This window comes from Microcaecilia unicolor, chromosome 1, assembly GCF_901765095.1.
Source record: "Microcaecilia unicolor chromosome 1, aMicUni1.1, whole genome shotgun sequence".
Classification (NCBI taxonomy): Eukaryota; Metazoa; Chordata; class Amphibia; order Gymnophiona; family Siphonopidae; genus Microcaecilia; species Microcaecilia unicolor.
Window position 1 is genome coordinate 671,178,031 of NC_044031.1, and position 14,330 is coordinate 671,192,360.

A 14,330-nucleotide genomic window follows, 5' to 3' on the forward strand; every position below is an offset into this window, starting at 1 on the left:
AGTAAGGGGAAGGTCATCTGATCATTTAGAGCAACTTATTGTGCCTTATTCATTATAAAAATAGGTCTACCTCAAAACATCTTAGTTTTAGGCTTGGACGATTTTTTCTTCTTCCATTACGGCTGAAAAATGTCCAAGTCTTAGGAATGCCCAAATCCTGCCTTAACACACCCCCAGCACGCCCCCTTGAGATTTGAAAGCACTGTAGATGAACAGCATAGAAAAATATCTAAAAAAACAGGTTTTGAAAATACCGATTTGGACATTTTTGTGAGAAAAACGTCCAAATGCTGCTTTATGCCATTTTTTTAGACATTTTTCCTCTTTTGATAAAAAGCCCCATAGTATTTTATTCTTTTTGATATATGTTACATACTGCACACAGCTGTGCTTTAAGAAGCACTGGATATATGTGTGATATCATACAGAGTTGAATTTGGTGCCAAATTGGCTTGGTGCCGGAATTACCAGTGTTTTAGGACTTTTAAAAAACTTTTTTATCTCGGCACCACTGTTCTGCTAGTTTTATCTAGAGATTTATCATGGCTGCTACATTTGCACATGTTTATCTTAAGGATGAGAGGCAAACACGGAACTGTTCTTATCCATCACAATCTACTGTATTGGTATTTGTGCACTATACCTTGTTTTAAGAAGGGCAATACCTTTTAAGTATTTTGATACTGGCAATCCTGATATACTATATACTTTTTAGAATACTTTTTACAATATGGCAATGTTGGCATATCTTTAGATGATTTATGTCTACCCTATTTGTAATTACCAGGAATTATTGTTTGTGCTTATTGATCAATTATCCATTACAGTGTTTAGATAATTGATATTGGTTCTTCCTACACTGCAAGTGAGTCTGCAACTTTCTTTAAGAGTTCTCCTACAGCAGTTATATTTTTAAACACATATTTACAATGCATTTGGTCTCTCTGTATTTTCACTAATAATATAGGGAATCCTGGGGTGGTTTAATTTTATATGAATTTTTCTTAAGTTTATTCTGTTTGTTTTACAATTTACTGATGAATTTCTCATAGGTGTGCTTTCTATTTTAACACAACAGTTACTTTTTTTTGCACTTCGGGAATAATTGCGCTTCATAATTATAGTGGTTCATATAGTGTTTGTTCTTTGGTATAATGATTTATATCTATTTGCTTAGGCATAATTAGCAGTTCTACAGAGGTTCCTTCCCTTCAAGTGTACCAAATATTGTACTCATTGTTACAGGTAGTCTCAGTTGTTTGTTTTATGTTTACTATATCTTTAATTTATTAATTTTTTTGATTCTTCAGTTATTCTACGTTTCAAACTCTTTAGGTTTTAGATGTCCATTAGTACCCTTACAACATGTGCTCGATGTTGGATTTTTTTTAGCTTTATGCTCTCTTCTTTATGCATTCTTGTTAATTATTTTTTTCATGTTTTTAAATTTATTATATCTTCTTGTATGGTGGGATATTTAATCATTATATTTTAAAGTTGTAAATATTGGTATGTAATTTTTATGAGGTGTTTTTAACATACATTTTTGTTATTTAAAAAACACATTATGGGTTATATGATTTAATAATTTGTTTACAGCTTTCTTACTATTGTTTCGATTTATAAATATATCCTTTTTGGCCTTTCTGTAGATGTTTTGGTCTCCTGATACAGGCCTCTAGGCTTGAATAAAGAACTTCTTTTAAATGTTACTGCACACTGTTTCTTTTCCATTGTTTGGCTTTTCTGGACCTATCTGTATAGTGTTGGTCTTAATGTTTTTGCTGCTAGGGTCAGAGGTAGACATGCAGAGTGAAAAAGAGAATTGATATTGTCTTTTGCCTCTGCTGGCCTTAAAAGGCCTGCTGCTGAGGTAGGTCACTGCCAATGGGGTTGCACCAAAGGGTCCTCCTCCTTTGTAGCCCCCTTTGAGCTTGCTGTTCTGTTTTTGTGCTACTGTCTGATTTTCTGACCTCAGCAGATTTGCTGCATTACTGCCACTTTCTACCCAGCCAGTATTGGTCTCGGGGCATTTGGACATTGCTTCCAGGAAATTAATGCTTTAGGGAAAGTGCACTTATCTTTTTATTGAAGGTTTATGTGAGAGCCCATTCTTCAGGCATTCTCTCACCATACACTCATCACATGACACCCAAGAATCATATTTTAAATGAAAGAAATAGTATTGTACAAAAGAAATGTTAATATAATTTTGTTTTATGTTGAAATTCTCAGTAATGAAATCTATGCTCAGTAGTAAACCTGAAAATTTTCTGCCAATGGGAAAATGATTTAATTTAGTTTATTTCATAGATTTTAAAATTGAAATTTATAACAATTAAATACAGAAATCACTTCACAAACGGAGTGGCCTAGTGGTTAGGGTGGTGGACTCTGGTCCTGGGCGGAGTGGCCTAGTGGTTAGGGTGGTGGACTCTGGTCCTGGGGAACTGAGTTCGATTCCCACTTCAGGCACAGGCAGCTCCTTGTGACTCTGAGCAAGTCACTTAACCCTCCATTGCCCCAGGTACAAATAAGTACCTGTATATGTAAGCTGCATTGAGCCTGCCATGAGTGGGAAAGCGCGGGGTACAAATGTAACAAAAAAAAAAAAAACAAGAGAAACTAAGAACATTATTATAACAAGTGTTATAAAAAGTACAACAGTTGCAGTGGATATAACCAGAAATGTAACTGGAGTATGAGGGATTACTGAAGAAAAGAGTATTAGTGAAGTCTCAGAAAGTTGTCGTAAGGTAGCCATAGTTTCTGAAAATGAGAAAAACCACGACATTTAAATGCAACTGATTTCCTGATATGACCGAATGGCACATAAATGATTCCACCACTCATGTATGTTAAGGTTGTTACTATTTTTCCAATGAGGCACAATGATGTGAGTGACCAGTGCCATCATTATATTCAAGAGTTTGTGAAATGGATCTGGAATAGAAAGTTCCAGGGTAGCAGAGTGGAGAATAATAATTTGGTATGAAATATGATGATTAGTCTATTGAGAGGATTTTGGATATTCTTTTCCATATCTCCGTCCAGCTGGTGTTGACATTAGGACATTGAAAAATTAGATGTTTGGGGATGGGCAAGACTAGCAGGTAAGTGGAAGGTGACTACTACATGTGACTTTAGATATTTTTGTTGGAGTCCAGTATGTGTTGTGAAGGATGAAAAAGGAGGACTGCGAGACTCCAGCAGTCAATGTTGGATGATTCACTTTGGACCAAAATAGCTTCCAATTCACAGCATCAGTTGATAGAGAACGTCTGGGAAACCCAACTTGCTCTTTTTTTTTTTTTTTTAACAGGAATCAGTTAAGCATTCATGAAGCTGTTTATACATTCTGGAGGCCTGTTTGTTACCTATGCATATTAGCTGACAAAAGGAGGAAAGATCAGTTTTGAAAAGGGGTTTGGAGGGTGTGGTAAGGAAGGAGGACAATTGTTCATTTAGTTGTGACCATAAGTTACACTGATCAAGGGTAACCATGTAATGAGTTCAGAGCTTCTAAGGGTAGTAAATAAATAATCCAAGCATATAGTATACCACACTCACACAGGCGGGCCAGTTAAGATAGGATTTATACATTTTGATTTGGGAGTTAAACCAGAGGGAGGTCATTTGGTAGAGATATTAGAAAGTTTAAGAGTACTGCTGCATTCTTTAATGACAGAGACTGTAATTTTAAGTAACTCAAGATGCTCCGGATATTTAAATCTGTCCATAGAGAGTAGAAGGTGAACATAAGAGTAGCCATACTGGGTCAGACCGATGGTCCATCTAGCCCAGTATCCTGTTTTCCAAACAGTAGCCAAGCTAGGTCACAAGTACATGGCAGAAACCCAAATTGTGGCAACATTACTACAAATCCTAGGGCTGGCAGTTGCTTCCCATGTCTGTCTCAATAGCAGACTATGGACTTTTCCTCCAGGAATTTGTCCAAACCTTTTTACACCCAGGTCACAGCTCGGCAGATGTTGAGGTTGCTGGGCCACATAGCTTCCACAGTTTGTGACACCCATGACATGCCTTCACATGAGATCAGCCCAATGGACTCTAGCCTCTCAGTGGTGCCAAGCTACCAGAAGTCTAGAAGATGTCATCCAAGTGTTCCCAGACCATGTTCACTCTCTGTTCTGGTGGACTATTCAATCTAATTTGATTCTGGGACTCCCATTCCAAATTCCTCAGCCTCAAAAGGTGTTGACAACAGATATATCTCTCCTAAGTTGGGGAGCTCATGTGGATGGGCTTCATGCTCAGGGAGCCTGGTCAGTCGTGGAAACAGGTCGTCAGATCAACCTTCTGGAACTCCAGGCGATCTGGAATACTCTTAACGCTTTCAGAGATTGGATGTCTTACCAAACCGTACTCATTCAAACGGACAGCCAGGTTGCAATGTATTACACCAACAAGCAGGGGGGCACCAGATCATGCTCTCTGTGTCAGGAGGCCCCCGGATGTAACACTGGGCTCGCCAGCATGGCATGTTCCTTCAAGCCACTTATCTGGCAGGCAAAAACAATAGTCTGGCCAACAGACTGAGCAGGGTTATGCAACCGCACGAGTGGTCTCTCACCATGCCCGTGAGATCTTCCGAGCGTGGGGCACCCCCTCGGTGGATCTCTTTGCCACTTAACTGAATCACAAAGTCCCTCAGTTCTGTTCCAGGCTTCAAGCTTACCACAGACTAGCATCGGATACCTTCCTCCATTGGGGGGTGGTTTTTCTGTATGCACATCCTCCCATCCCTCTTGTGGGGAAGGCTTTGCTGAAACTCAAGCAAGACCACGGGACCATGATTGTAATCGCACCTTACTGGCCTCGGCGGATCTGGTTCCCTCTTCTTCTGGAGATATCCTCCAAAGAAGCGTGGAGATTGGATTGTTTTCTGACTCTCATCATGCAGAACGAGGGATCTGTTCTGCATCCCAAACTCCAGTCTCTGGCCCTCAAGGCGTGGATGTTGAGAGCCTAGAATTTGCTTCTCTTGGTCTGTCAGAGTGAGTATCCTGTGTCTTGCTGGCTTCCAGGAAAGATTCCACCAAGTGGTGTTACTCTTTCAAATGGAGGAGGTTTCCCGTGTGGTGTGAAGGCAAGGCTCTAGATCCTATTTCCTGCCCTACACAGACTCTGCTTGAATACCTTCTGCACCTTTCTGAGTCTGATCTTAAGACCAACTCTGTAAGGGTTCACCTGAGTGCAATTAGTGCTTATCATCACTCTGTAGAGGATGAGCCCATCTCTGGCCAGTCTCTAGTTGTTCGCTTCATGAAAGGTTTGCTTTTGTCAAAGCCCCCCTGTCATACCTCTGCCTGTGTCATGGGACCTCAATGTCATTCTCACCCAGCTGATGAAAGCTCCTTTTGGTTCTCTGACTTCCTCACATCTGAAGTACTTGACCTGGAAGGTCATTTTCTTGGTGGCTGTTACTTCAGCTCCTTAAAGTCAGTGAGCTTTATTCCTTAGTGGTGGATACACCTTATTCTAAGTTTCATCACAACGCACCGTAAGTTCCTACCAAAGGTCATGTGAGCCCTCTAGGGACAGAGAAAGTACCTGCATATAATGTGTACAGCGCTGCGTATGTCTAGTAGCGCTATAGAAATGATTAGTAGTAGTAGTAGTTCCAACTGGACCAGTAGATTGTCTTGTCAACATTCTTTCCCTAACCTCATCCCCATCCTGGCGAGAGCAGCTTGCACACCTTGGACTGCAAGCAAGCATTGAGCGGACAAGTCCCCACGGACAGTCCGCCCAGCTTTTTGTTTCTTTGGATCCTAACAGGATGGAGGGGGGCACAGTCAGGAAATGCACCATTTCTAATTGACTGGCAGATTTCATTTCTTTCACTTATACCCAGGCTGGACTGATCCTAGAGGGTCTTGTCACGGCTCATAATGTCAGGGCCATGGTTGCGTCAGTAGCCCACTTGCAAACAGCCTCCATTGAAGAAATTTGCAAGGCTGCGACGTCTTCTTCAGTTCTCACATTCACATTTCATTACTGCCTTGAGCAGGATACCTTACGCGATAGTTCGGGCAGACAGTGTTGCAGAAGCTGTTTGGGGTCTAGAATCCAACTCCACCCCCCTTGGTCAATTTTATTCTGTTCCAGGCTGCACTCTCACTCAATTTGTATATAGTTTCAGATTAATCTGAATTATGTCTTCGCCGATGCAAGGCCCAATTGACCAATGTTTATTATTTGTATTGAGCCTGGATGGTAGGGATTCTCCACTTTTGAGAATAAATAGGCCTGCTTACATAAGTACATAAGTATTGCCATACTGGGACAGACCAAAGGTCTATCAAGCCCAGCATCCTGTCTCCAACAGTGGCCAATCCAGGTCACAAGTACCTGGCAAGGTCCCAAAATAGTACAATACATTTTATGCTGCTTATCCTAGAAATAAGCAGTGGATTTTCCCCAAGTCCATTTTAGTAATGGCTTATGGACTTTTCTTTTAGGAAGCTATCCAAACCATTTTTAAACCCTGCTAAGCTAACTACCTTCACTACATTCTCTGGCAACGAATTTCAGAGTTTAATTGCACGTTGAGTGAAGAAAGTGAAGGTACTAGCAGGTGTTCTCAGAGGACAGCAAGACTTATATTCTCAGAAACCTGTCCATCTCCCCTTGGAGTTGTCTCCTATTTCTATTTTTATTTGTTTTGCTGTATCTACCTGCGGGAGACGCGCCCTTGTGGAGGGCGGGAAGACACTTCTGCATGTGCGGTGGAGTGTGTCTCGCACTCCACAAAGCTCTGTTTTGAGCTTGTTAGAAACTCCGGACCGGGCAACTTGGTGCCGCGATACCCACTTGTGAGAATATAAGGCCTGTTGTCCTTGGAGAACACATGCTACAGGAAGTACCTTTGCTGTTTTGCATGTCTATTTTATGTATGCCAGAGACACCTGGTTCAAATCAGATTCCAAGCACAAAATAACCTATTGGCTTTAATATGTCTTTGCAAGTTAAAAGTTCTCTTTTCTTTTCTTAGTGCTTTGCCTCTGTCTTTTGTGCATTGCAGTTTGAGATTAACAAAGGGAAGGGGGTTGATGGGAGGGGTGCAAAATAGAACATTTCCCAACTGGAGCAGTTTCTTGACAGATTTTGGGCTTAACTATAAAGGTTTGCTAAACCACAAAGAGAAATACCTACTTAATTTTCCTAAAGGAATTTTATCTAAGTCAAGATCAAAAAGGTTTTGGTTTGTGTTATTCTGATTGAGACACTATATTAGGTGGTTTTAGGTAAGTACGTCATTGTTTAGAGTTCATATTGGTGCATGTAATAGACAGACTTAATGACGAAAGACCCAGTTATATCATTACTTCATGAGAAATATCAGATGGCCTGTTGTAGTAATACATTGTACTATAACTCTTGAAGCTGTTTCACCAGAATTTTCATCTTAACATGGAGGTATAGACACGCACATTTTCTGGTCATTTGATACAGGTTTCATTTTCTTTGTATGCAAGCCCTTAGAATCTTCCCAAGAATTATGGACTTGATGAATGACTGGAAGTTTAAATGCCTTGATGAACGTGCTAATCTGTATTAAAATCTTGCCCTAATTTTGGCTCTGTGATAGAAAAAATAGCACCTTTGTTTTTATAGTTGTGTGTGTGTGTGTGTGTTGGGGGGGGGGGGGGTGGCTTTTGTTTTGTTTTGTTTTGGTCCTAACAAGTTTCCTCCTCCTTTGTCTTCCAGTTCTATTGGAACTGGAACAATAGTTTGATGGATCTACAAGCATTATTCACAACTACTTTGGAATTTTTCTCCTATATTTTATAAACCTCTTCCAATTTATTTATGACATTTATATCCCACATTATCCCAAGCAACCTGAGTTCAATGTGGCTAGCAATACAGTGAATCATGGCTAAAGTGCACAAAGCAAAGATAATACAGGCCTACAATACATAAAATTTACAATAGAAATAAAAGAATCAAATATAGTCTATAGGGTAAAGAACAATCAGAATTGCCTAGTCAGGTTGTTCAGCAACTGCTTTCAGAAATCTACCAGAAAGGAAGGTTTTTATTTTTCGATATGACATGTAATCACGCTGACCTCGGATCGATTTTGGCAAGGAGTTCCAACATTTTGTGCTCTGATAACCAAATCCCCTGTACACGAACTGATTTGTAAACAATTTTCTTACAACTTGGATAGTGTAGTTGTAAATATTCTCTAGCCCCAAGAACAGCATTACGGGGTGGAATGTCAACAAGAGGCTGCATATTATCAGAGGCCATACCATTCAATATTTGGTAGATAAGAATGCAAAGTTTTAAAAGTGACCCTTGCTTTAATTGCAGCCAATTCAGCTTAGTTAACAATGGTGATGTCCTCTCAAAGTGCAAAACTTTACAGACAAGCTGAACTGTAGTGCTTTGGGCAGTTTGCAGTTTTTTGAACAACAGTTCCCTACAACCAGCATAGATTGCATTGCAGTAATCATTTTGAGACAAAACAAGTGACTGATCTAGGAGTAGAGAAGTAGGATTAAGTTTTCTGTAAGTGCCAAAGGGTTTTAAGGGATTTGGCTACAACAGAGGAGACTTGCAGGCTCATTTTCGAAAGAGAAGGACGCCCATCTTTCAACACAAATTGGAAGATCACAGGTTCGCCCAAATCGGTATAATCGAAAGCTGATTTTGGGCGTCCCCAACTGCTTTCCGCTGCGGGGACGACCAAAGTACACGGGGGCGTGTCGGAGGCATAGCGAAGGCGGGACTTGGGCATGCCTAACACATGGATGTCCTGAACCCATAATGGAAAAAAAAAGGGCGTCCCCGACGAGCACTTGGATGACTTTACCTGGTCTCTTTTCTTATGACCAAGGCACAAAAGGTGCCCGAACTGACCAGATGACCACTGTAGAGAATTGGGGATGACCTCCCCTTACTCCCCCAGTGGTCACTAACCCCCTCCCATCCTCCAAAAAAAATCTTTAAAAATATTTTGTTCCAGCCTCTATTCTAGCCTCAAATGTCATATTCAGGTCCATGACAGCAGTATGCAGGTCCCTGGAGCAGTTTTAGTGGGTGCAGTGCACTTCAGGCAGGCAGACCCAGGCCCCCCCCCCCCACCTGTTACACTTGTGGTGGTAAATGTGAGCCCTCTAAAACCCACCGCAAACCCATTGTACCCACATCTAGGTGCCCCCCTTCACCCTTAAGGGCTATGGTAGTGGTGTACAGTTGTGGATAGTGGGTTTTGGGAGGCTCAGCACACAAGGTAAGGGAGGTATGTACCTGGGAGCAATTTATGAAGTCCACTGCAGTGCCCCCTAGGGTGCCTGATTGGTGTCGTGACATGTGAGGGGGACCAGTATACTATGAGTGCTGGTTCCTCCCACGACCAAAAGGCTTGCATTTGGTCGTTTCTGAGATGGGTGTCCTTGGTTTCCATTATCGCCGAAAATCAGAAACGACCAAGTCTAGGGATGACCATCTCTAAGGATGACCTAAATGTCAAGATTTGGGTGTCCCTGACCATATTATCGAAATGAAAGATGGACGTCCATCTTGTTTCGATAATACGCCGCCCCTCCATCGGGATGTTTTGCGAGGACGTCCTCAGCAAAACTTGGGCGTCCCTTTCGATTATGCCCCTCTTGGGGTTCAAAAGATAGGTGACGATCTACAGCCGCGTCCAGTAATCTTAAGCAGACTCCAGTGGATAAGAGACCTGGTCAATAGTAAAGCTATCAAAAGGGGTGCGGTCAAAAGGATTAGTGAGGACCAGGAATATAGTTTTTATCTCTAATTTGAATACAGACGCCCTAGATTCCATCAAGTCTAAGCCTGATTTAACCAATAACTAATGTCTTGAAAGTCACATGACATATCTGTATAAATAAAGGGATGAAACCCGTGTTCCTCTAAAAGACTACCTAAGTTTGCCATCATGATATTAAATAATGTGGGAGACAGAGGGTAAAATACTGAGGCACACCACAATCAGGAGACCATTTCAACCATTTCAGTAAGTCTTCATCCAAAGGTCAGAAATCTAGAGCTTCCTCTGGAACATGTCTCAAGTAAAACCTAAAACTACTTAATAGGGATCTCTTAGCAATGGCTGAGATTAACTGCCCTCTAGAGCCTATTAATTCTGTCTCTGTAGCATCCATAGGCCTGATCGTCAGTAGTTGAGCCATGGCCGGGAATTGAATGTAAGCCCTAGCTACATATTGTGTAATGAACCTTAAAGCAATATTTCAGCATGATGAGCAAAATATACTATCAAACATATAAATGGCAAGTGACCGACTCACCTGCAAATGCATAGTAGAGACTTCCCTCTCTGTCCCGCCCTCGCGTCAAGACGTGATGACGTCAGAGGGCGGAACAGAGAGGGAAACGGAGTCGGATGCTGTCGCTGGAGCCTGGAAGCGAACATCGCACGCACCAACCTCCACCCCCATCACCGCCGCCGCTCCCGCCCCCCTCCGTATCAGGCCCCCTGCACTGACCTGACAGCGCCTCTCACCTCCGTGTGGAAGCGCTGCAGGCAGCAGCACAGTGATCTGCTGCTGCCTGCAGCGCTTTCACACGGAGGTGAGAGGCACTGTCAGGTCAGTGCAGGGGGTCCGGCACGGAGGGGGGAGGGAGCGGCGGCGAGGAGGGTAGCTGGAAATCTCGCCCGTTTTAACGGGCTTAGCGGCTAGTTATTATTATAAAGGACAATAACATTTTGTGAAATGTTTATTTTCTTTTTAATTTTAAGTGTTTTGTTCAAGGTTTAGCACCTACATCTATCCTATAGAGAGTCACCACAGGAAAATAACAGTTTCTGGTACACACTATTTCAAAAGTTACTTTTTCATTAGAAAGAAAATTTTAGTTCTATAGACTTGCTGGAAAGAACATCAACATTACCATCTCATCGGTAGTCTACAATGACAATTTTTTTCTAATATCTTCCTAAATGAATGCTATATTTCTAATACATACTGCTACTGATATCTCCCAGCTGTTATGCTCAGTAAGTGTAATGGGTATGTCTTTGAATGTTTTGTTTTTTTATTTATGTTTGTTTTGAAATGGTCTGTGTTCATTTGATACATTAATGCGATTGGAACCTATGTGTGTTTTTAAAGGTAGCATGATTAGAAAAGAGAAACTGGTTCTCATAAAATGTTTAAAGTCTTTGTGTTTTTTTGCTAAAGGCAAATGATCATTTTTTGGGGTTTATTTTTTCTGCACAGTCCATGGCAGAAGTCCTTGCTAAAAAAGAAGAGCTAGCAGATCGTCTAGAAAAAGCAAATGAAGAGGCAATTGCTAGCGCTATTGCCGAAGAGGAACAGTTAACCAGAGAGATTGAAGCAGAGGAGAACAATGACATTAACATCGAAACTGACAATGAGAGTGACTTTTCTGTGAGTATCTCTTGGTGATGCATATGTACAAGTGCCTTCCACTGTTCCTAACTATAATTGTGGACTAATTGTGAGGACAGTTTTCAAAACTGCCCAACACACTACATATGTATTCGCTTGTCACTACTACTTGCAAAGGGTGAAGGTTACATACACTAACCTGTTTTAATGTCTTAATGCGCAGGATTTAGTGCAAGCCGGGCATGTGTACTAATAATTTGTGATTTACACATTAGTAAATCTAGTTAAGTTTGTACCTGAAGCAATAGAGGGTGAATTTGATAGTATATATACTTTGTTACAGTTTCCTAGTGTTCTTTGTTACAGTTTCCTAGTGCTGGGTAGGGATGAACATTCGTGAACAATAAAAAAACTTAAGAGGCCCTCTTACTAAGCTGCGGTAGGCCTACCGCACAGGTAGCATGTGCCAAATTGGCCCTACCACCGGGGTAGCATGGGATAGCGGCGGTAGTTCCGAAGTTGGCAAGCGCAGTTTCCTGTGTTAGAAAATAATTTTCTATTTTATACCGCGGGGGCATTCCCAGTGGTAATCGGCAGCATGGCCACATTACCATGTGCTGCCCAATTACCACACAATTAGTTCATTACTGCCCCATTTTAAAAAAGGCCTTTTTCCCGCTGCAGTAAAAAAGTGGCCCAGCACGCACCAATTTCATGCGCTGAACCTAGTGCAGGCCACTTTTTACCACAGCTTAGTAAAAGGGCTTCTAAAGTGACAGCACTCATTAAGTTGATCAGTGTATTAAAAGGCTACAGCACATGTTAAAAAGTCACTATTAAAATGAGTAACTAAAGAAAATGAAACTAACAAAAAAAAATCCCTGGACATTGGGGAAAAGAATTTGGAAAACATGCACCTGCTTAAGGAGGAACTTATCAGTGTTTGCTACTGTTTGTACAAAAATGGCTGCACGGATGTCCCTGAAGAGCAGAGGAGTAGCCAAGTGGTTAGTGCAGTGTACTTTAAACAAAGGGACCCAGGTACAAGTCCCACCATTGTTCCTTTATATGTTGTTGTGAGCCCTAAAGGTACACCACTGCAATCAATAGTCATCATGCTTGCAGATATCTTATAAATTAAGGTACAGTAGATATTTCTGTGTTCCAGGAGGGCTCACATATTTGTACAGAAATAAAAGTTAAAGTGGGAGTTACACCTGGGTCTCGTTGTTCGAAGTCCACTACACTGACCAGTAGACAAGTCCTTACATTTGCTTACTGCTCTTTGAGGACTGGTCATAGTACCTGGAGTTGCCACTGTCACTTTCACTTGATAGGGAGCGTGAGAGGGGTCAGCAACCACTGGGAGATTAATGAGGGCTTATGCCTTCTTCCCTCCAGTGGTCAGTTTATTTATTTTATTTATTTGTTACATTTGTACCCCACATTTTCCCACCTATTTCTCAATCAGGGAACGTTTTTGTATTCTGGACTTGATTGAAACAAGTCTAGATAAAACTGTCCTCCTTGTTTGCCTTGGACATTTCTTCCTGTTACTACTACTACTACTACTTAGCATTTCTATAGCGCTGTACAAGTTTAAACACGGGGAGGGACAGACCCTGCTCAAGAGAGCTTACAATCTAAAGGTAACAGACTACGTAGTCAGTGTAGGTAACAGGAATGGGGAAGGTGGTTAGGCGCCAAAAGCAAGGGAGAAGAGATGGGCCTTGAGTAAGGACTTGAAAATGGGCAGGGAGGGCGCATGGCGTATGGGCTCAGGAAGTCTGTTCCAGGCATAAGGTGCTGCGAGGCAGAAGGGGCGGAGTCTGGAGTTAGCGGTGGTGGAGAAGGTACAGATAGGAGTGATTTGTCCTGAGAGCGGAGGTTACGGGTGGGAACATACGGGGAGAGGAGGGTAGAGAGGTAATGGGGGGCAGCAGATTGAGTGCACTTGAAGGTCAATAGGAGAAGCTTGAACTGTATACGGTAGCGGATTGGGAGCCAGTGAAGCGACTTGAGGCGAGGGGTGATATGAGAGTATCGGTTCACGCGGTAGATAAGACGTGCGGCGGAATTTTGGACAGATTGAAGGGGGGATAGGTGGCTAAGCGGGAGGCCAGCGAGGAGAAGGTTGCAATAGTCAAGACGAGAGGTAACGAGTGAGTGGACGAGGGTTCGGGTGGTCTGTTCAGAGAGGAATGGGCGAATTTTGCTAATATTATAGGGGAAGAAGCGACAGGTCTTAGCTGTCTGCTGGATATGGGCAGAGAAGGAGAGGGAGGAGTCGAAAATGACTCCGAGATTGCGTGCTGAAGAGACGGGGAGGATGAGGATGTTGTCAACAGAGACGGAAAGTGGGGGAAGAGGAGAAGAGGGTTTGGGTGGAAAGATAAGGAGCTCAGTCTTTGCCATGTTCAATTTCAGATGCCGGTTGGACATCCAGGCAGCGATGTTCCATTGTTGATGAAAGATGTCTTAATTTAGTTCCACCCAAAAAATTTAGTCCCACCCAAAACACACCTTCAGCACGCCCCCTTTCTGTTTGGATGAACTGCAGTGTAAGAGATCCAAATTCTGCCTTTTGAAAATCACGGTTTGGACGTTTTTGGCAGATGGACCTCTTTTGGCCATTTTGAGACGTCCATCTGCTTCGAAAACGATTCCTAAAGTGACTCAAAAGAGTCAAGCACAAGTAAAGTACTTCAGTATCCAAATAAGACAATATAAAGGTAAAGGAAATGAAATCTTGCTAACATTCATTAACATAAAGATAATTGGTAGATGTTTAGATTAATATGGGAAGCAAAAAAAGAAAAAGGTAGAACCCCTACCTAACTCTGGTCCCTAACTAATTTCAACCCTCCATTCCTCAGCTAGACAATTCAGTGAATAACCTAATTAGTGCTGGATCAATGTCTTCAAATGCTTAAGTTCTAGAAAAATATACTCTAC

At 41.9% G+C, this 14,330-nt stretch overlaps 1 protein-coding gene across 1 annotated transcript in view; it reads left to right on the top strand.

Moving 5' to 3' along the window:
- SCAPER (S-phase cyclin A associated protein in the ER) overlaps positions 1 to 14,330 on the top strand; it is a 960,370-nt gene that overhangs the window by 166,249 nt on the left and 779,791 nt on the right. The window contains 1 exon segment of the mRNA XM_030187331.1: positions 11,244 to 11,414. Within this exon segment, the coding sequence (XP_030043191.1) occupies positions 11,244 to 11,414 (171 nt within the window).